This window comes from Melanostigma gelatinosum (assembly GCF_949748355.1).
Source record: "Melanostigma gelatinosum genome assembly, chromosome: 12".
Taxonomy (NCBI): domain Eukaryota; kingdom Metazoa; phylum Chordata; class Actinopteri; order Perciformes; family Zoarcidae; genus Melanostigma; species Melanostigma gelatinosum.
This window is the reverse complement of record NC_136645.1, coordinates 15,193,837-15,217,016: the sequence shown is the minus strand read 5'-3', so window position 1 is coordinate 15,217,016 and position 23,180 is coordinate 15,193,837. Positions and strand designations below refer to the sequence as shown.

The 23,180-nt window shown below is 39.6% G+C and overlaps 1 protein-coding gene across 1 annotated transcript in view; it reads left to right on the top strand.

Moving 5' to 3' along the window:
* Positions 1–23,180, top strand: part of eys (eyes shut homolog) — a gene marked incomplete at both ends in the record, with an annotated part of 142,260 nt that overhangs the window by 103,734 nt on the left and 15,346 nt on the right. The window contains 3 exons of the mRNA XM_079279841.1: positions 4,429–4,579; positions 14,224–14,332; positions 18,915–19,138. Coding sequence (XP_079135967.1) covers positions 4,429–4,579; positions 14,224–14,332; positions 18,915–19,138 — 484 coding nt within the window. The remainder of the gene's footprint in view (positions 1–4,428; positions 4,580–14,223; positions 14,333–18,914; positions 19,139–23,180) is intronic.

Below are 23,180 nucleotides of genomic sequence, written 5' to 3'. Positions count from 1 at the left end.
TAATGATACGATATTTAATACATACATTTATTTAGAATAAGGAAAAGTTAAAGGTGATTTTTCCTGCATTTAAAAGTTGTATTTTGGTGCTTAGAATCTGGGCGATAAATGTACCTCACCAGAGATAGATGAAGAGCATCTCAGTGGAGCTAGCTAGAGGAAGTTCACATTGGAAAAATGCCTGAAGTTAGTTGACAGATGTGACATGTGTCAAGTGAATTAGATTGCGCTTCATGTTCAAGCGAGCAAAATCGCTTCACCTCCGCCCTGTCATATTGGTGCCTCATATATCCACTGCCACCCGTTATCTGGTCGCGTCTTAAGTCACTGCTGGTCTCAGCCTTCACAGATTTACTCTGTAGATTAGCTTGAAAAATAATGTCTGCTATGACATCCATCTTCACTCACAAGATTGCATGTTAACGCTAAAGGACATAAGAAAACATTCATAATATGAAGTTAGTCAGGTCAATTAAACCCGCTCTATTCTTTATTACAGAACGATATTTACAATATTTCCCTGCCGCAGCACACAGAAGCCAGAGATCAGGCTGTGAGCCTTTTTACACCTCTCCCTGAAGCAAACATGCAAGTCTCCCTCTGGACTTCAATTGTCAGATCGAGAAGAGAAATACAAGAAGGTGGGGAGAGAGAGAAAGAGCGAGAGAGCATGAGGGAGAACAGGTGACAGGCACTGACAAAAGGACGAACGCTCTGTTAGGCTCGGTGCAGAGTAACAGGGCCATGGGGACAACAGAACAGGGAACGATATCCTACAGAAGAAGAATAGCAAAATAAAAGATGGGGCAACATTGAAATCTATGACAAATAAATAATGTTTGTCAGCAAATGAGTTATGGCGCTTAGTGGGAACAACTGCTTTGAAAAGGTGACAAAGTCTCACTGGCGCAGGATGGAGTTGCGTGTGTGGTTTCCGTTGTCTTTGCTGCATTCATTAACTCTCAAGTCCCAAATGTATTCGTCACTGTAGCAATAATAATGAGAGATGATTATATGGCAGGAATAATTATGTGTTTCATGTCATTTACCCACACAAACATGCTTTGATTAAAAGAATACAAGAAGATACAATAAGGTACCAGACAGTCAGTTACAGAATTGCCTGCAGTTTAGTTTAACATTTCTGTACATTTGTGAAATTGCATGCAATAATTAATAAAAACAGATAAACAAAAATAATTATAATTTTGTCATGATGTGACCATCACAAAAAACTTGAAGAGACCCATTGCCTGTTTGACAGTCATCATCCATCTTTTTTGAAAATAAGCATCAAATGAACATATTGAACATCTCTTTGCTTGTTTTGTTACTTTGAGTTACATGTCAAGTTGTGCCAATTCTCTCAACCAAAATAAATGTGTGCGCTGCATTAAACGGCCTCTAATGGTCGTGCTATTTTTGCAGTGGAACACAACATTTGATTCATGTTTTCATTGTATTTTCAAGCTTTCCCGAAAAAGCTCTGCTCGCATCTGAAAAATGCTTGGAAAAATCTCTTACATACAACAGACAAAATAATGATTGTGTCAAAAATAATAGTTTGAGACAGGGAAGTCAAGGTTGGTATATAAAGCTTTGTTTCTTTGAATACGCAGGAATCACCAGATGTCCTCATTACATGCCACAAACTAAAGACTAAAACTAAATATTAGAGATTTTCAACAGCCCCTTCTCGTGCCATCATAAAGTACCATATTTACCAGTCAAATACAGGGTTTCAAAATGTGACAAATCACTGTTTACCCAGCAGAAACATAAGAAGTAGTTACATCTGTAGCCAACACAGTCAATCTTAAAATACCAAAGCACAAATATTTGGATTTGGCATTTTGAATAAACTGGAATCAGCCTATTGTCTTGCATTTTTAACTGGCATTTTTTTTTCATCTGCCTTTGACAAGAACCCTCTTATGTGATGTCTATATAATGGAACAGCTTTGGTAGTGTTGCAAACATGACTCAGCAGTACATTAAGGTTTTTTAACTTGTTTCATACCGCTGTGGTTTCACACCAATGAAAGGTATCTTTGTGTAATTGTTTCGGTCTCAGGGACATGTTGGACATCCATTTGTATGTCTTTTCATTGTATTACTATGATAACAAATGTGTTTCCGGATCATATGATGACCTGCTGGCAGCATATTTGAGCTGAAAAGCAGGAGACCAAAAATTGGTCCCTGGGGAACTTCACACACAAAGTCAACCTTTACGTGTCCCTTCAAGTAGGATGTAATCTAGCTAAATGCTGCAGTGGAAACAAAACATGAAAAAATATATATTTTTACTCCACAGCCACAGAAAGAGTACCTTCTTTCTCCCTGCTGCTGCTGTTTTGTGACAGAGTAGAAGTCCTTCCCTTCCACAGAATGAGCGTAAGGAAACAGTGGATTATCTGAGCAAGATCATTTCTCCTGTGGTCCATTCGGCAACAGCGGTTAGTAATATGGCTCTATAAAGTGCATCCCTGTTGAGTCGTAGGACAGGGAAGACCTCCAAGTCGGCTAAGAAAATGCAATATCAGAGTGCAGCATATTAAGCTAAGCATAGCCTCCCTCGGACAAAGAGACAGGGATTTTTCGGTTCCCCTTCTTGCCCTGGAGGAATTGTTTAGAGCTTTCATATCGGCTGCAATGCAGCCTTGAAACAACAAGCACAGCTTTTGCGCCGTTTTCCTGTCTTACATGATCCTGTCTCAATTATCACCATCAATCCAAGGGGTCAATCGTGCAATTGTTGCTCCTATACTCGGTAGCTCTCGCTGGATTTTTTGGCTCCCTGTCAATGTCTCTAATCCAGCTGTGAAATGTGTCTTACTGAAAACCCCTGAAACATTTTAAGTGTCTTTAACGGTGCAGTATTTCTGTTCCGTCTTCTGATCTAAAGCCATGTTTTGCCAGACAGTGGCATGAGATGCTCTCTCTATTATCTGTCTCCCTTACATGGCACTCTTATGTTGCTTGTCTTCTCATGTCTTCTTAGACAGAGGTGAGGGAGTGGTGTGCACCCTCTCTCTATGCCTCCCTCCTGAAGACCCTTGCAGCCCATGTGAAAGGATTAATGATGCGGCTGTCTGTTGCTCCCCCACTACACTGTCTCACTTGCAAGAGACTGTGCAATCTCTGACACGCTGCACTGGAGTCTGAGAAGTGGCAGATCTAATAATGTGACATCACAAGCAGCACCTGGTGACCATCCTCTTGGTAGCCAGGTGGGATCAGACCTGTTCTGTCAGATTGATATCAAGAAAAGAGTCATGGTTGAGCACGGCCCATCCAGGATTTAGCCAAGTTTCATGGACATTACAGTTCCTTATATCCCGTTGAAAACCGAGCCCATCATCCAACGCGTCCACATTGGCCAGCAGGATGCCTGGCGTCCAGGGGTCTATGGGGATTGACTTGCTTTTGGAGCCAGCATCAAATGGCCACTCAAGGAACTGCAGTTTTTGGCAATTCAGCGTTGGCTTCATTTTTCAGCCTCGGAGTTTGTCGCTTGTTAGTAGCCCCAGACAGCATGATGACACTGTGGTACCCAGAGATGATTCATCATGCTGATCGGCTTACCGGTGCAGTCCTGGTGCATTGTGCTGTGAACCATTATCACAGTCGGTGCTTTATCAGACGAAGATAGCTTCTTGTAGCTTGGCTTCTGAGAGGACCAGGTTGGTGCATAAAGGACTGTCTGACACTGACGTCCAAACGTTGCTTTGTGGTCCATCATGCCAGTTTGCACAGGTGGTGTGATGGATCCAAGTTGAATGTTTTAATTAAAAAGTAGAGGGGTGTTGCATGCAGACAGAACCTGTCTTAGACCATCGAGATTAATAGTCTGGGGCAGTTCAGTGTTATGAATTGTTCTGATAGTGAGGAAGCCTTGCAGTCTTTGTTCCCTATTTGTCAACTAGAGTATTTTGTGAAGTAAACAACAACAGGGTCTTCGTAAACTCCTGTCTTAACAAAGGCATACCTTATTGCTGTGCAATGTCATTTGTTGGCAGTCACGAAACCTCTCTCTTGGTTTTCATTTTATTGATCACAAGTATGGCCTTGTGGTCAACACACTGATATTAATCAGGTTCTACTGGGTATGTCTAGGTTACACTTGCTCATTTTATTACAATATACCACCTGCATAGGGGGATAGATGGATTGGGATTCACCGTGAGCATAATGTAGTTACTTACCGCTATGCTCACGTCAAACAATTTTATCTTCCTAACCATGTATCCATGTCTCCATCATCATCTTGTTGAAACAGTTTATATTTAATTCCACACGCACCGAGGGGACTCATTTTCTCTATTCAGTATCTTCAAAGTCATTTTATATTTTAGTTAACAATGTATTGAATTTGGCACTACGGAAACAGAGACTCATCATTAAACCACTGTCTTACCATTTCAGCTCAGCAGCAGAACTTTGGGGATCAGTTCCTTCACGTGTTCCTTGAAGATGGAATCCCTGTTGCTGAACTTGGATGTGGTGGCAGTCATGTTTTGCATGCAGCTGCAGACCAGAACATCAATCACAACAGATGGACGGCAATCACAATACGGTATGATATGTCTCCATACTTTCCTTTCTAATCTGTAATATTGTATTGGCAAAGTCATTATCATTGTCTGAAAACTACTTTTAGTGATCAGTTTGAAACATAATATCTATGTTTTTACTTTTAGCCTTGTTTTCATAGAAGTACAAAGATTAAATTAAGTAGTTGTCACTGTAAAGAAGTGTTTTTGGCAGATGATATCAATTCCAGATTTATATGGTTGATCTCTACACCATACCGATCAAATCTCCCACAAAACATGACATTTTGTAAAACGTGAAAGTATAACTTCATAACTTCTGTTACAATAATTCAAGGGAATCTTCAAAAACCTAAAAACTAGAATTAAGATAATAGAAAAAAGCATGAACAAAATTTTAAATAAAAACTGGAATATCGATTTGAACTCTGGTGAGAATTTGCACACGGCAACTATTCAGCTATTTACACCTAGCCAAATTGAATATGCAACTTAATTTGGCAAAAGTTAGCGAGGCTTTCTGTTTTTCAGTCTGGAATTTGTTGAGGTTTAAGCAACAAAACTACTTTATTAGGTTAAGGAAAAATATACATAGCCAGTAGGCTACACTATAAAATATGATCCCATCATTTTTGGGTGCAAACAGTATTGTTGGCTTCTGAAAGCTGGGTGCTAAAAGCATCTGCCTGAAAGATGCACACAATGTATGTTGTCTGCACATTCGCCGATTTAAATACTTGCAACTGCTTTGACAATGTTCAATGGGATCTCAAAACAAGGTCACGTCATGGTGTCTTTGATAAAAACCCTGTGAAAGCTTGTCTGTCCAGCAGCTCTCACCATCAGTCTTGATCAGAGCATTGATTCTATGGTAATACAGAAGTGCAATGAAAGCTCACTACATCAGACATTTCCCAACTGTAATGCCCTGGTTCCTTCTGCACCTCTGGCAATGGGGCGTGGGGGGGGGGGGGGGGGGAATACACTTCAAATGGGGGAAAAAACGTGATTAAGTGCTCGCTCGTTTAGTTTCTGCATGCATGTGCCCCACCACGTGCAGCTGGTGCCCTTTTTATATTTTGCACCGCTGCCCCTCGGACAGCCTGAGTATGTCACTGACCTCCAGAATAGTGCAGTCCCTGACCTGTGTCAAGAGGTCGAAGTCACATAAACAAAGAAAACTGTCCAGTGTGTCGGCACAAACAGCTGTTTGAAAATGATACACAGAAATAGCAATCACATATTCAGCTTTTCTAAAACGTATTTCAATATTTTGACCATAAACCTTGAGATAGAGCTTGTTGCTTTTATTCCATTATTATGCAATGTATTTGAATTTCAATAGTAGAACTTACCTCCTTTACATTGACCTCATCATAAATAAGCATTTTCTTCTGCCTTCTTAATGTCAGAGCGAGCAAATAGTTGTATGCTAAATAACAACTGTAGCTCAGGATATATCAGACTGTGAATATATATATATATATATATATATATATATATATATATATATATATATATATATATATATATATATATATATATATATATATATATATATATATATCTGTTACCATCCATGGTCGATCTCTTGCAGATCATTCACAGAGACATTAGGATCATTAACCTTTGATATTCAGTCTGCTGTGGAAATTGGCCATTTCAGCAAATGGTAGCAGGGTGTTTACCGTAAGTGGCTGAGATCCTCTAATCTTGACTGCATACAGTAGACAAACTACACCTTTTTCTTATACTTATTTGAAAATTGTCATGATCTAGTATGGGTTGCATTGCATATAGTGCAATACTTCTTCACTTAAATGAAAAGATCTTTCATGCAGGATGAGGCCTTGTTGGGCATACCTGGATCAAAGACCCCATCAATGGATCCATGACTTACAATTGAATATGTAAAATAAAATGCAACAAAGCATTCAAATGACTTCAAATGATATTCAGCAGTACAATTATTAATTATTAATTCATGGTACCATTTTTAAAAGACTAGTTCTCATTAGAAAGCTTGAATTTAAACTTATTTAAACAGTGACAAAATACGTAATGAAATTAGAGAATTGAGTCAATTATTGTATAGAATGCTGCCTTCGCTGAGAGTAATTTAACATTTTGCTTGTCAAAGCAATACATATAAATTGTCCATATCAGAATCAATGTATCCAACTAACGGTGATTTCTTCTAGCATTTCAAAAGATCCCAGCTTAGACACACAACCAACAAGTATGTAAATGCCTTCATGTTACATGTATGTGCACAGTGCATAAACAGCAGAGCAGAAATACAACTGGAGTCAGATGGTTGCAGCTTAGTTACCGTAGATAATGTTCTAATAAAAATCAAGGACTTCTGTTACCTTCCCACTCTCCTCACTATATTTAGCAGATTTATTTATACAAAAAACCCAGTAAAGTAAAATCATTTATTTAAAGTCACAAGAACACATTTGTTTCTTTAAAGCCACAAGCAGCAACTCTTTTGGATTCCAGTTGTAGTTTGGAAAACAGTTGACTCCGAAGCATTTGGCAACAAATTTGTTTCCAAATGTTAAACCTGATCCACATTCATTTGCACTACTTGCTTGTCTCATCCAAATAGGTCTGATCACAATGCTTTCCCATGCACAGCTTATCCTCTGTCTCCATACGCAGGCTTACAGCCTGTGTAAGCCAGTGGGAGAAATGAGAGGGCCTGCTGCTGAGCTCTGCCTCTATTTATTCTTGATCGGTTCAGCAGTTTTATTCATATGCAAATGAGCGCATGACATCATCTCGTCTTGTTTGAGCAGTGAATACCTTTTATTCTGGATGATGGTCGGCAACATACAGCTGCTTGAACTTGCAGTCAGCATATATGCAGTGTGGGGCAGTAAATGTAAATAATCCAAGCTGCAATGACCAAATGGGGGAAATTGCCTGATGTCATTGTAGCACAGACTCAATAACATCTTTTTTTCAATTTTTTCGCCTTTTCCACATCTCACACACACACTCTTATTGTCAACCCGCCAATCTTATTGTCATCTCGAGCACTGTTCTGATGACAGGAAGGGAAAAGTATTTGCCTTTTGCTTTCATTTTTGCACCAATTGTTGGTGGCATCCATTGTTGACAGGAAGAAGTGGGACTATCAAAATAAGCAGTTCACTTTCTTGATGTTTTTCCATGCTCAGCTTCAATGCACTGAAGTTTTGATTGTGATATAATTGCTCGTAGTTACAAGGATGAGTATGAAACAACACGCTAAACAATGTGGAGAGTTATTTTAAATGGCATTAAAAGCCCTCTTGTGGGTGGTCTACACAGCTGTGGCTGCAGCTTAAATGTTTTAGCTCTACATTGTGTCCGCTCCAGTATCGATGCAATTTAGGTAATATGCTAAATAAATGAAAAATATATACAGTATATTCCAAACGTTAGCATGAAACCCTGTGAAGGAATTTCAGGCTTTCTTGATTCTATTCCCAGTTCTCTCTGAGCCACAGAGGAGGGCTGTTCAACCGTCTTACACCACTCCATCTCGCTAATCATCACCAACAAAGAGATGAAAGACATTGTGAATATTTAATCAAGACTGTTCTGACAGTAAACATAAATGAATGCATCACATTTTCCTTTGTAGAGCAGCTTGCTGTAAAATGATCAGAACAATCCATACCAACTGCCATATACGTCAAACACATACAGGGTGCAACGTTCTTGAAAATGAGCAGAGAAGAGCTTGCATGTGACTGCAGTCTGTGAAACAAAGGAAGTGGCATATTGAAGCTTATATTCATTCAGGCGCACTGTCAATAGTTATGTCGATGTTCTGAATGTAATGGTGTTACGGTGCATTGTTTTTTCCAGTGAAAATGCATAATGGACATGTAGATTGATAGTAGATGTGAAACACTCAAAACATAACATAGCAACTTTAAAGTACGTTTTCTGTTTCTGGAAATATGCAATTTTGTGTTTTTACAGTTAAATCTACAACCGATGTGTAGCACTCCATTATAGACTGTTATAGCAAGACAAAGGGCCACTCCCGAAATGCCCTGTGCTGCCGTATCATTCCACAAAGGGCCGTGTGCGGGGGAGGGTCTGTGTCATTTTTCATTTGTGGAGGACATGTTTGTTGTTGGCTTGTTTTTTGATGTTGGAAAGTTCTACTACGATTAAAGTTTGAGAGTGGGCAGACTCCTAAAGCTCCCTCGGTCATTTGCGAGGGTGTGCACATTATTGGTTGAATCCCATTGTGCTTAGAAATCACTGTTGGTAGTCATTTTCTTTTTCACACAGTCAAAGATCAACGAGGATGACACATAGAATTCTGCGGCATCACATTTCTTCCCTTGTCACAGGTGAACTCAGTCTCAGGCAGCTTTGATTATTCAAATTTATGCCACTTTTGTGGGTGCTTTTTTTCTGCAGTCAGACGAATGGGAGTATTATCTCAAGTATGGCTCTGACTCACTCTGAGTTTTCTTTTCTTTTTTTGCGAATTTTTACTTTTTTTATTCTGTGTCTAGAAACTCATGGGTTTTGATGTTCATGTCGATGTCTTTGTAGACCATCATATTATTTCTGTAAAAAAAAACTCTTAATATTTTACTTCAGTAGGAGCGTTGCATGAATACGCTGCCATTACATCCGCAAATATCTCAGTTTTCTGAACTTTGTTGGATGCTGTTGAAATGTCGAAGTAATGCCTGATCACAGAAAGTAAAGGCACTAAAGCACCTTGCCTGTATGCTTCTTTAGTGATTTGATAGAGTTTTGTTGCATGTCTTTTTATAATTCAGACTTAATTGCTTCTTGTCTAACTTATGTGTAGTAAATTCATTCAAAATACCCTCACTCCAACCGAAAATCCCTTTCACCATCACCCGTTTTCAACAAAAGTGCACTGCAGTGATCAATGAAAAAAAGATGTTTTTCATCGTGAGAAATGTGTTGTGTGAGATTATTATATTTTGTGAGTACACTGCAAAGACCTAGCATTAATTAATAACGTAATCTAACTATAAAGCAAATAATCTCTGTCTGTTTATCCTTCTGTTTGTCCCTTTCATATCTCGAGGAACACTCCTCAGATCTACTTCAAAACGAGTGGGTGTGTTGCTGGGAACACCATGGATGCTTCTTTTTCGAATTCGGTCCAATTTGGACACATTCAAGATGAATAAACTTTGAATGAACAACTAAACAGCCCTCTGTGCATCAGCAGCTCCCTCAGGGCAGTCCAGCATGTTGCTAACGCTACATGAATGCTGAATAAAGTTACAACCAAACTTTTCTTCACTTCCCTGGAGACAACGAGCACGAGCGGATAGCCTACAAGAACAGTGCCACTCTGCTATTGCCAATCAAATTATGTTTGTTTTGCATCACATGTCCTGACAAATTTATTACTGTTTGGGACACTTTTAGTCAGGGGCCCCAGGCCAAGGTTGTCTACCTTGCCTACTGTCAAGTCTGATGTTTTGTTCTGTGAACCAGACTGTAGGCCTGCTTCACCTTCACATAGTTGTGTGTGACACAACTATGTCATGGCAGGTGTATTGCTGAGGATCAAAGGAAATGCAGTATTGAGTGTGAAGTTGTTTGTGTGAGAAACAGCTGAAGAGAAATGTGGCCCATTCTGAACAGACATGTAATCAGCTTGCCCTGTTGAGTTATTATTAATTTACAGAAAGCCGACGGAACCTGAGATGTCCTGACTTTTATTCCCTGAAGGTCAAGCTCCAAAAACACTGGATCCTACAATTTATATCATGGAACTTAATAGCAACTTTAGCTCGAGCCTCATCTTGCCCACGTCTTTCAACTTTACCCTCGTGTATCACTGGCTTTTAGTTGGGACTTTGAGGGTTGTGGAGCAATCTGAGATAACCCTGCTTGCATCATCACCGTCACGTTCTCAGACTTTAAAAAGCTTGACTTTAAAGACTTTACGTTACTCAAATGTTTATTACAGGCTGAGTGTCACTCCTTGTGACAAGTTTTCACTCTAAAATAATAACTTTAATCTCTTTGTTTGAATCAGATTATTAAGTATTATTTAACAGTCAATTCACTAAATATTGAATATTGTTTTGATGTGATAATGCATATGTAGGTGTGAAATGTTGCCTAGCAACAGCTGCTGTAAGAGAACGAAATGCTATAAGCCTGTACACATGTGAGCATGTGTACAGGCTTATAGGTAAAACAACCACTGCTGTAATTAATGGTCATCTAGTAATGGGTATAGTAATCCCTTTGCAATTTGGAAAAGTAATTAGTAAGCATTGATTACTTTTTTCTGAACGACACAACAACAGACAGAACGTATCCTTTCCCACTTGCTCACAGGGTGTTACTCGCTGAAAGAGTAATGAGGAAACAACATTCATTTCGGGGAAGTGCCATATGTGCAACTAAGTGAAAAGAAGGTTCTTAATATTGAGCATTTTGTTTTTAAATCCACGTCCCGTTGACACTGTCCAAATCTCAGACAGCAGTCAGTGTTGTATTGGCAAGTAGTCCCATAAAATATTCATCGAAGAAGCAACCAGCAGGACTGCCTGCTCACTTGGAATTTATTTTGTGAAGCCACAATGCCAAGAGGCTTGCTGTGTGCTGTCTAATTGTATTGCGAGAGATATAATGACGGAACACAGGCTACACAAATGAATTGAGGCTTGCCAGTCACAGCACAAATTATGCAGCAAGTGCTGCAGTGCTGCGTGTGAGGAAGTCACCGAGCCAGAGCAAGCATTACAGTCAATGTAGGTTTAGATTATTGTCCGGTACAGGGCTTGTTGCACTTAAGGAAAAACCAACAAGCCGATCCCTCCTGACATCTTGAGCAGCAGACGCGGTGGTGTGATGATAATGCATGATTATTAAACATTTAGGGTTTTCTTTCTCTCTCTTTCCCTTCATATCTGGTGTATAACTACTGCATATTGTGCTAAGAAGAATATCAAATGAACCAGTGGTCGGGTACAACCACTATATAATCTGAGTGACACTCTTCCTTATATATGTAATCTGAGTGACACATTTACATTGTATCTGCTTCAAGGTAGAAAACACTACTTTATAGTACAGATGTAATAGACTCTTGACTCCAGGTCACTAAATTGCCTGCAAATTATAAATTCACCAATATCGGGTTCCACATTGCCAAGAATCAGGAATATGATAAGAATAATTTAGCCATTTAAAAAAAAAACTGCATCTTACCAGTGAAAACTGTTGCAAGGGCACCAGCACAGTGCATGATGTTTTACTGCCATCTGTTGCCAATATTTTCAGATGTTTTATGCAACAGTAATATTTTAATGATGATCCTCCCTCATTGTTGTTCTCTTCAGGGGCCTGTGAAGGAGGCACGTTCAAATAGGATAAGACGCACACCTACCATCAGGTTTAACAAATACCTCTGTGTAAAGGTGCTGTGCTGAAAATATTTGCCAGGTCCCTTAATAACATTGCAGGTAATATTTCAGTGGTGATCCTCAGGAAAGTTGCAACAGTCGCAGTTGCTCTGAATTAGTCACACACCAGACACAGTCTAAATGAGGATGTTAGAGATGACAAATCACTTCTGATTAGAGCATTAGCCAGATGAAGAAATGCATAAATGATGATTGAGTAAGTAAAAATGATCACAGCCATATTGTGGTTTTGTGTGTTTGCAGAAAATGAAATATTCATACGTCTTTGTTTACCTCAAGTTGGGAATTTGCTGTTGTTGGTCCTATGAGACCCGGCACTGAATGGTGCACAGGGAGCCAAAGTGAAATTACATAGTGTTTCATCTCTGAGTTAGACAAACCCCAGCCTCTTTTTCCTCTGATTCACTCCTGTGTTTGTTTGTGAGATATAATCCACTGTGGTTTTGCGTTTGTATGTCTGTGTGTGGTGATGATGATGATGATGATGATTTTGGGCCGTGGGACATATTCTAGCTATCTAGCTACGATACCAAGTTAAGTAGTCATAGTCATCTTTAGAAATAGGCATCTTTGCCTTAGAGCCAGACTAATGTAAATTAGCCCGGTGGAGCATTCAATTTGCTCACGAGAGCTCATCAAGTAACATCATCCAATTTGCTTAGTATGCATTTTCTCTGTGTCTCGTCGGGACAATCTTTGCAGCATTAGCAGGCCAAATAACAAGCTACTGTAGTAAGCACCAAAATATGCCTCAAATGCCCTCAGCAAGAGGGAGTTTTAGTAGCAACGTTGTGATGTTTCCTGCCTCACTAACAAAGACATGGACTGGAATATTGGATCATTTCAGTTTTTTCTTTAGGATCTTGTTATGTTCTTGTGACGGTGAGGCAATATAGTTTTCTGAAATGGTTCACTGAGAATGGGAGAATGACCTGAGAAACACAAAAGGCACCCCGAAGATGATGATGTAGGTTGCATTCTATGTTTACAGTCTTAAATGTGCCTTAATTATTTTCGTGCGTGTGTGTTTGAGTGATTTCCATACAGTACCTGTACTTAGTCCTTCCTAAGTTGCATGCGTGTGATTGCCTCAGGAAGGCGTCCTGGAAGGCTGTTTCTAATTAGCAGGAAGGCGATTGCCCTGATTGTTTCCATCTGGCCATTAAAGCAGACATTTGAGGGGTTTGTCTCATCAACAATAGTGCAATCAGGAAGAAAATGGATGAAAACATTTAACAGAATCAGATTTGCCGGCAATACACGTTCACAGGCAAACAATAAGGAATCTATGGAAGAAAAGTGCACCATGTAGATTATGATTGTGTTCATGCGCGTGGCAGAGAGCATACAATCCTTTGCACAGTGTGCAGGCCTGTAAAGAGGCTGCTATTGAATAATAATGCGCGTATAAAGCCAATGATGAATTGGAAAGAGGCAATCGCTTGACTTTGCAAAAGCTGGAATATGACACAAGTGGACCAGCTACTTAACATTATGGCTGCAACATTAATGACTCGAGCAATTGTATATTTCCCCAGAGAGACACAGAGGGTCAAATGATAAAATTGTCCTCCTACTCATTAGGTTTATAATGTATATCTAGTTTGTGCCCTCATTTTTTATCATCAATTAATCCTGAATGACATAATGAGCACTCTCACTCATGATAATGTTTTGCAGGCTGATTTCTTTCATTTGTATTAATATTATTGTATTTTTCATACATTTGCAATCCCAACGCATGTAGCAGAGCATGTAAATGTAAATTCAGCTGGCTCTGGCTGGTTATCCCAATCTATGATTTGTTTGTAGCGTATTTACAGGCATTATAATGTGAATTTCCTATCTGCTGAGGAACACAACAACATAAAGAATTATCACCACAACACTGAGCAAAAACGTATTTCCGACCGTATTATTTAAATCCAGCTGTGGAAGCCATTCTCTGTTTTTGTTGTCTCTCCTGGGTTTTGGGCTGTGGCGTGGGATACAAACGCACCATTGCCTCCAACAGTATCCACCAGTGCATAAAGTTTCTCAGGCAGCAGTGTGTAATGTATACGTAGTCATCCATTTTTATGGTATCGTCTCAATGGTCACATTAGCAGCTTCATTGCTGTGACTGTTCTGTCTGTTTCTCCATCAGAATGTTTTTCAGGCTTTGCTGAATTTATTGTATCACATATTACAAATCATGGTTTCCCTCTGCTCTCTCTCAACAGATATAATATGTCTGTTGGCAAACAAGCAGGGTCATGCATGATTGAAATAGCTGCAGATAATGGCACAGCTCAGCGTCTCGAGGAGTACGTGTCACGCCCCGTGTCAGAGGTCAGTCACATCAACCCTTTGTCACAATCATGTTCTTACATTTGCATTTCAAACCCATAATCATGTGATTGGTATCGCCTTACTTTTACACGTATACATGCATACACATGCATACACAGACATATTAACATATTAGTTAACACAGTAATATAATTTGTCATGCGTGACTTCAGATTCCGTGAGTAGGAGGAATTACATCCGACATCATTTGTTCAATTCATTATTTTTTCTTTATGCTTTTGCAGAATCAGGTGACTTTGAGGTTAAACCCACTCCTGCAATACATGTCGTTCTTTTCAGTGTAAATTAAGTGGGCGTTCAGACAGAAAACAGCCCTCTCGTTTGGCGGTGTAGCTTCAGGTACTCGCAAAATATAAAATACGCATGAAAATCACAAGAAAAGCTTGATTTCCAGCTTGAGTAATAGATCTATGAGATCTAATCCAATCGATCTCATAGCAGCCTGAAACTGATCATTTAGCAGCTTTCAGAATCCAGCACATTAAGTACATCCATTGCGGACCAACAAAAATGTATTGGTAGCACCAAATATCTTGGTTTTTGATGAGACAGTTTTTGATTTTAATCCTGTGTAGGACTCATGTCAGCAGCATCAAGAGTAGACGAAGTGTATGTTATCAAAGCCAGTCCAGCACACAGTTTGTTAAGTAACAGCAGTTGCTTCATGAATCAGTAATGGGAGCTCCCATTACAAACATGCCCACCTGTTATATTATCTGCCAAGATGGTCCCACTTGGCAAATAATATCCTTAATGGCAGGCATGTAAGAAATAGCAAATTTTTATCTTTTTTTATTTTTTAACTCCGGCTCATTAATTTGATTAACAACACCTATAATTGTTATTAAATTAATATTTTTGGTTTTTCACTTTCAAAGATGCAGCGAGGGGCTCAACCTTCCCACAGGCTCCACATGCCTCCCCCTTCCTCAATGTGATTTATGGTCTTCTAATTTAAGAAGCCAAGATGTTTCTTTTTTTCCCCTTCTTTGTTAATAACACATTCATTATTGCACAAGGATCTTTGCTACAATTAGATTCCACATTGGTTGCTAGTTAACTTTTATAGAGACCAATGTATTACCATTATTTACACTAATACTGAAAACATGGGTTTTTGATCCTAGTTTGCGCTCAACACTCGTCAAATGAGATTTTTACACAAATGATGATCACCAGTGCAGTGCCCATTGAAACACACATGCCTGTTTAGAAAGGGACGCATGCTTGGCCTGTGGTGTTGTTGCTGCTTGCAGCTTTCTCAAGAACCGCTCATACAAACAACTTCACACTCAACATCAAGTGGGTCCTCATCAAAACACCCACCATGACATAGTCGTGTCACACACCCAAGTCTTAGCTAATCACAGTCAGAAACACCGGTGAATTAGGCCTCCAGTCTTGTTTACTGGAAAGAAACACCAGGGGAAGACTTAAGGCAATCAGCTATTCAGCTATAAAGTTAATATGATGTTTGGATATGAAGATAAGTATTGAATCATATCTATCTTGTTATAGCTCCTTATACACCAAAATAACTTATAAATGACCCCTAAAAGTACTTTAAAAATATGAACAGGCAAAATAGTCGCTTGCTTTGACGGAACCACCACGGTTATAAAGTACAGCATTTGTGGAGGCGGTGCTGTTATAAGTAAGGATGGCAAAAGCGTATAGAATTTCAGTTGCGATGGCAGAGTGTTGATGTTCCTGTAGGCTTTCTGCTTGTGCCCGTTGATTCAAGTGAACTGAAGAAGGTTGTTACATTATGCAGCATTCATTGAGTGTTACCACGCTGTAGCCAGGATCCAGCAGCAAAAGTGAAAGGCAACAAGCTGCTGAATGCCCGCTATGGATGACAGCTTAATAATGCAGAATGTATGTATAGCGTCTCCAAATTGCACCAAATTCGACAAAGCTTTCCACGGGGTCCCCATCAATACACCCAAGTATTGAAGTAGATCGGAGGAGCAATTCTCAGAAAGACAGACAGAGATTCCTTGCTTTATAGTTATATATATATATATAGTATTATATATATATAGTATTTGCTGACAGGCAGTCAGGCTTTGAGCTAATTTCTTTAAAATGATGTGTAGTAGAAAAAGCAAATAAATTATAGATGTTGAAGTATAGCAATAGAAAAAGCTACTCGCATTTGTCGAGGGTCTAAGGATAGAGAGTGTTGTATGAAGTACAGCTTATAAACTTGACATTATGAAGATTCTTGCAATGTTTTAAAACCAACACTGCAGACATTGGCCGGCTGCAGGCCTTAGAGAGATCATGAAGTTAGCTATTGTCAGGTTCCAACCTAGACTGCTGAGGCTCATAAGGCAGTTTAGCAGATGTCAGTGTAATAAATAAATTGCTATATATCAAATTCTAAAAGTAATGATAGAAATGTTGGACTGTAAAGTCAGTGAAACTGGTCATAGCCAGTAATATCCTTGGCAATTTAGACTGGAAGCCAACGTACAGCTGATATAGAGTTTTTAAATATTTTCAAATTCTGTCATAATTCTCACAGATTGCCAGTGTAACGGGATAAGACCTGAAATAATATGAACATGCTGATTATCTTGCTTTCAAAGTCTTACTGACACATTTTTAACTGAGGTTGTGGTCATAAGACAAGCTTTTAGTGCTCAATAACAATCACTGAACAACCATTTTTGCCTGGTGATGATGTGTTTTTTAGTATGACCAAGTTACTCATGTAAACTGGCACCACCTGTATATAAAAACACTTTTTAGAAATATGATAATAAAATGGAGGCCACATTCACTTGTCCTGCCTTCAAATAGAACACAGAAATCAGCATACGACACTTGTGAACGCAGTGCTGCGAGTCCACTTACAAAGTCATGAATATTACATCAGTGCATCTTTCACATGGACCCATAAATGTGGTAAACACACTTGAAGGCATCGTAAATGTGTTCCATATCAGCCCATCGTCATTCAAGCAGCTCCGGTGGTTCATAGCTGTTGTATCACATGAAATATCGTTAAGCTCATTGTAAAACAGCCGAGTATTTTTATTTGAATCTTCTGCTTTGTTAAAGATAGTTTTAGGGCTCTTAACGTTGCACTGACATAACATACACGTTCCCGTCGACCCCTGTCGTCCGTGTCGTTTTATAGGCTTTAAAATCGACCAAATATATGTCATTTAAATCCCAAATATTCTATATTGTAATCAATACAAAGTTGGATATCTTGAGCAGAGCTTTGAAAATGTACCTTGAAGACCCACACAAGTAAGTATGCATAGCCTCACATAACAACATAATCATGTCTGTAATATAATGAGCCTCTATATGAAATCCAGTACTCATATCTGCCATGACAATATTTTATATAATACATATGATAATAATGATATAGAAAAGCTTAAGCAGGGATAGTGAGCACAGTCAGTGCTCACCCTCTGGAGTTGTTGGCAACTGTCGAAATGAGAGAAAAGGTATTTTTGTATTGATTTGTTATTGCTGCTATAGGGGTGGGAAATGTTTGACATGTCAACAGGATTTTCAGATGTATCCACATTATTTTGGACATGACCCAGCTAAAGGTTGAAGCAGCTTTAAATCGTGTGTAGGACTGAAGTGAGCCATGTGGACATGAAAGGTCTTTGTTTCTACTGAACACAATGTTAAAAGTGTTCAAATTATAGAGAAATATGACAACTTGTATTCTCATTATTATAGAAATGAGTTCAATGATAAATTGCTAAATCTAAAGGAAAGATATTGACTCGATATGCTTTCAAACTTTTCATACATGAAACAGAAAATCCATTTTGCTCAGGGGAGTTTTATTTTTGAAATCCACTGTCAGCATGTTACCAAATTTTGCAGGAATGTGTAATGAAGCTGTGATAAATGTGTTGATTTGTCTTTCATCATGCATGGCGTGAGTAGGAAAGTGTTATGTAAACCTTCTAAATAGAAAGGAGGACTCAATATTCATTATATCATGATACTCAACATCCGGAGGTCACCGCTACGAGTGAATTATATGTTTTGGTGCTAATATGAGAATGTCTTGTGCTACATGTTTTGTGCAGCTTTGCTTTGGTTGCAGACACAATTATGACTTACTTGTTAAATTGACCGTTATGGTACAATACGCTGCAAATTCACAGAATTTATCGACATTAATTCTACCCAATTACATAGCACATCAAAGGAAGCTTGCAGCAATTTCTACTTATTTTACCTCTCTCTTTCATTGTATCAGGGTGTGTATTACCATATGATGTCAGCAGGACTAAAATATATATATTATAATTTAGGTTTCTTGTCTAGGTCATGCTAAAACTGCTTTAAGCTGGAGAGTAACAGAAACTGATAGTGTTCATCTTTCTTGTTGATCTTAATATATAGTAAGGTCCTGTTAATGTAATAATAATGTTAATATATTCACACACACTGATATTTAGAACCAGTTTTTAGCTGCACAGCTCGTCCTTGAATGGAGACATCTTTTGTATGATTTAGTGAGATCTACTAAATGATAACACTGATCACTGGCTTTCCACCATTTTTTTTGCAGGGACCCTTTGGAACCGTATTTCTTGGGGATGTTTCGTCCCAGTGGCAGATGCATCACGGGAGTGCAAAGGGAGCGAGGAGATTCATTGGATGTATCGGGGAACTTCAGGTCAACTCAAAAGAGATTTACCTGGTGGGTGAGGCAGTGAGAGGGCGAAACATCAAGGATTGTGACCCGCCTGTATGCCAACACCTTCCCTGTCGTAACGGAGGAAGTTGTGTCAGGTATGAAGTCACCTTTTACACGAATGAATAATTACTGAACTACCTTTGAACTTGAGAATATAAAATACACTTTCTCAAATTCATTTTCATTCTGTAATACGGATGCATAACATGCAAGAAATTACTCCAGAAATTAGATGAACTGCAGCCGATTTTTAAAAAAGTGTTGGAAAAGTGTTGGAAAAGCACTGGATATGTGTGTGCTATAAACAAATAAGGTCATGAAAAAAATGTACTGTGATTGACATTGTCATTACATCTCCATGTTCGACCTGCTGTTTCCTCATGAACATGTGATTCAGCCTGTCAGAGCGGACAGAGCGGTTCCATTGTGGGAATATATATTCCAGTTTAAATTGCTTTCCCCAATCACTACAAACATGAATGGAGCTATGGCTGTGCCACGGGAGCTCTGAGCCAACACCAACCCAGTCAGCCAGCTTGTAAAATGACAGTTTTGGCAACAGCTCCTCTCCCCAGCACCAACCATTTCTAAATGCAGAACTGCTCAGTTGTCAATCGTATCTTATATTACATTGGACTAGTTTGAATGTAGGCCTACTCGAGGCTTAGTGGCACTGTAAAGTATTGGACAAGGACTCAGCAGAAAATCTATGAATAGTTTTTTAATTGCAACAAATGGTGGAATTGTAATACAGATAGTGAACCATCTTGCTAAAATAGCCCTTCAGCAGTTTCTTATCTTAAAAATGGATAACATGACTTGAATGTGAAAGCTACTGGATAGCCAGAAATTTCATGTGTTCCATTTACTTCCAAAAAATAGATGGGTAATACTCTCCTCCAATCAGGAACATGCATTTATGTGGCATTGGAGCAACAGGGCCCTCTTGATAGAGTACTCCATCTGTGCTTATAGAACAAGGGTTACATTATCGTAACTTTTGTTTTAACTCACACAGGCCCTCTACTGGACTCTATGGGTACTATGGGTGGAGTCTGATAAATGCACATCATGCCGCAACATAACATCAACCCAGGCACACTGATCCACACCTGAGAAGTAGGGGGCCCCAGCCAACCCAGTTAGTATGTAACTGAAGTGGGTAGAGCCATGGCCTAGCCTTGCAGCTGTCAAAAAGACAAGACAAGATAACATGCCAACGCACAAACTGGGCAAGCAGATGTAACGCCTACCTGTTCCCCACATGGGGTGGAAGACAAAAGGAATCCAGCTGTATATCTCGAATTAACTCCTTAAGTTTTATGGGAACACGGAATTATTTGGTCTGAGCGTAGCTCCGCTGCAGTCGCCACGAAGCAACAAGCACCTCGGGAGCGGAGCTTGGCAAACCACCTCTTCAGGCGTTGCATGTGCAGCCGCCTGTACGGGTTGGCACGGCCTGATTGGCCGGCTACGCTTATGCACGTTTTCAGTAGGCCAACACGTGCTCGCAACATGAGTATAGCATTAGTTATAGAGTCCAGAAGAGGGCGGAGCCTTTGTGAGTTTGAACAATGACTTTTGTTCTTACATCACATTCATTTTACACAGAAATAATATGTTCGAATGCCTGGGCAGTTACTTAAATCTCTAGATGGTCTACTAAAAGAAGAGTTTGACAAATTCCTTGAGTAGCGTTACGTGAAAGGAGAAACCTACTCATGTCCTGTTCCTTCCCACTTCTTTCTATAAATCGACAGTATTTCCAGTGGCGGCTGGTCAATAGAGGGCCATGGGGCATGGCCCCACCATGAGCCACACAAAAAAGGAAAAAAATATATATATTATAATCATCATAAATTATACAAATTGTCAATATTTGTGTTTTTGAACTATGAAATGTACCCAGTAATGTGTGTAAAATATGATATCTGCGCAATATATATGCTTTTCTTGCTCGTGCTCTCCTCCTGTGTGCTCTCTGCTCGTGCTCTCTGTCTGTGTGCACGACACTCTGAGAACGCGCAGCTTGGGGGGCCTGATCGTTTTGGCCCAAAAGAGACGGATCTATGAAGCAGTTTAGCCAATTGCTGATTCAAGATATAAATGAGTGACATACAATTTAGCCAATCAGCGCCCTCAAATAGATTCAGCTTGGGGCCAGAACGATCAGGCCCCCCTCGCTGCGCGTTCTCGTCAGGAGAAGTCTCTACAGGCGAGCGCCAGCACGAGCACTCTTCCTCCAAGACCCGTTTGAGAGGAGAACTTTGGCGGAGATTCTGCAGCCAAAGAGCTGATTTCAGATCAGCCTGACCTCACAATCAGACAGCAGACTCGCGGGAAAGGGAAGCAGTACATGCGAAGCTTCTGTACTAGCTGTACACCAGACAGGTTTGGCTAGCTGGATGACGTCATGCTAATTATTTATTTAGCTTTTTAAAACAACGGGGACGGATCCAGCACGGACAGTTATGGGAGTGAGGGATGAGGAGGTAAGGAAACATGAGAACACCAGGGCACACATGAGAACTCTGTCAAGCTACATATTAGACAAAGTGAACATCTTTTCTTCTACATAGCTGTCCTCAGTCTCATCTGCTTAACTTGGTCATGGAGGCATCAACATGTAATAGAGATGTTAAATTAACAGTGAAAACTCATCATAGCTTAATTTAACATCAGTATTCATAATTACACTTCATGTTTACTTCTCCTGATCTTTACCTCCTATAACAAGGTCCATAGGGGCATCTCAATAAATGAACATGTTATATTATATTATATAAGTGTTATTTACTGATTGTTTTCGTGTTGGAATACATGTTAAATATTTAACTGCCAAGTAATAATGCGTGTTTGATACTTTCTTTTTTTTTTGCATTAAATCATACTGGGATGTTTGCTGAAATTGATAGGATGGCCCTACCTAGAACATGTTCCACCAGCCGCCACTGAGTATTTCCATTGCCCAATAAAGGCAATCCATGGCCCAAATATGTGAGGATCCGCTCTCCCTTCATCTTTATCTGGTACAGCTCATCAGACTGCCATCACACCCCACTTACCAGCAATTTTGACCGTCTTTCTAAGTGTGCATTAACTACATATGATGCTCTTTCACCTGCGAGCTAATCCAGAAAATAGCTGCTGTGAATGTCTTCTTCATTGTGTTATGACACTGTCAATTAACAATTGCTTTTATTAAACAGGAAATGAAAAGGGGCACCGAGAATATTGGAATCGGAATGGCTCTCACCATACCAATTAAGAGTCATGGCATTGTGGTCACATTGGCTTGTCATGTGCGAAAGAGTGCACCTTGCAATTATCTGTGTGATGAATACGCGTTAATGCAGTATCCTCTTGAACTACACAGCATGCCGGGGTCATCAGGAGTGCATAGAGCTCTTCATTCAGTTAGTTGCCCTGGATTGCACTGTCACAACATAATGGGATGAAAAAGGATTTTGATTGTGGGTTCAGTTGGGGTGATAGTGCTGCTGTCCCCTTTTCACGTGGCATTCTGTTCATTTAGGCATGTAGATATATCAATATTAAACCGAAGAGGATAATTGGCTCATGGTTGGCTGGATGAAACATAAATATTAGGTATTTAAGTGACATCAATGGGAAAAGCTGGGCTATCAGCAGCTACTGTAAGGACTATGGCCTTCTTGTTCTTCAGTGCCAGCTCTGTAATGCCGGAATTCATAAACCCCAGCTGCAGGTTGTTGAGACCATGTCATTAGACTGACTGCATACCCAGCAGATGGAAATATTAAAACAGAAATGGTTTCCAAGAGACACACATCCATGCTGTAAGTACTTTGCAGTCACTCTGCAACAAATAAGAACTCTGGGAATAAGAAAACAACATTTCATCAGAGGAAAATGAACAGCTGTATTTATACAGCCAGACAGTTAGTTATGAAATCCAATATGTTATCTCCCAATTAGACAATTAGAGAAAAATATATACAGCTGCACAATCCCTGTATAATCTGCATACAGATGCACAGGTGTCATAGTGGGTGTGGGTGAAGAGACTATTATACTTGATGCATCTGTGAGGGTTGCAAGTGTAGGGGCAGGTGGCCATACCCTGCAGGGTGTCTGTGTTCATGGCATGGGGACTAG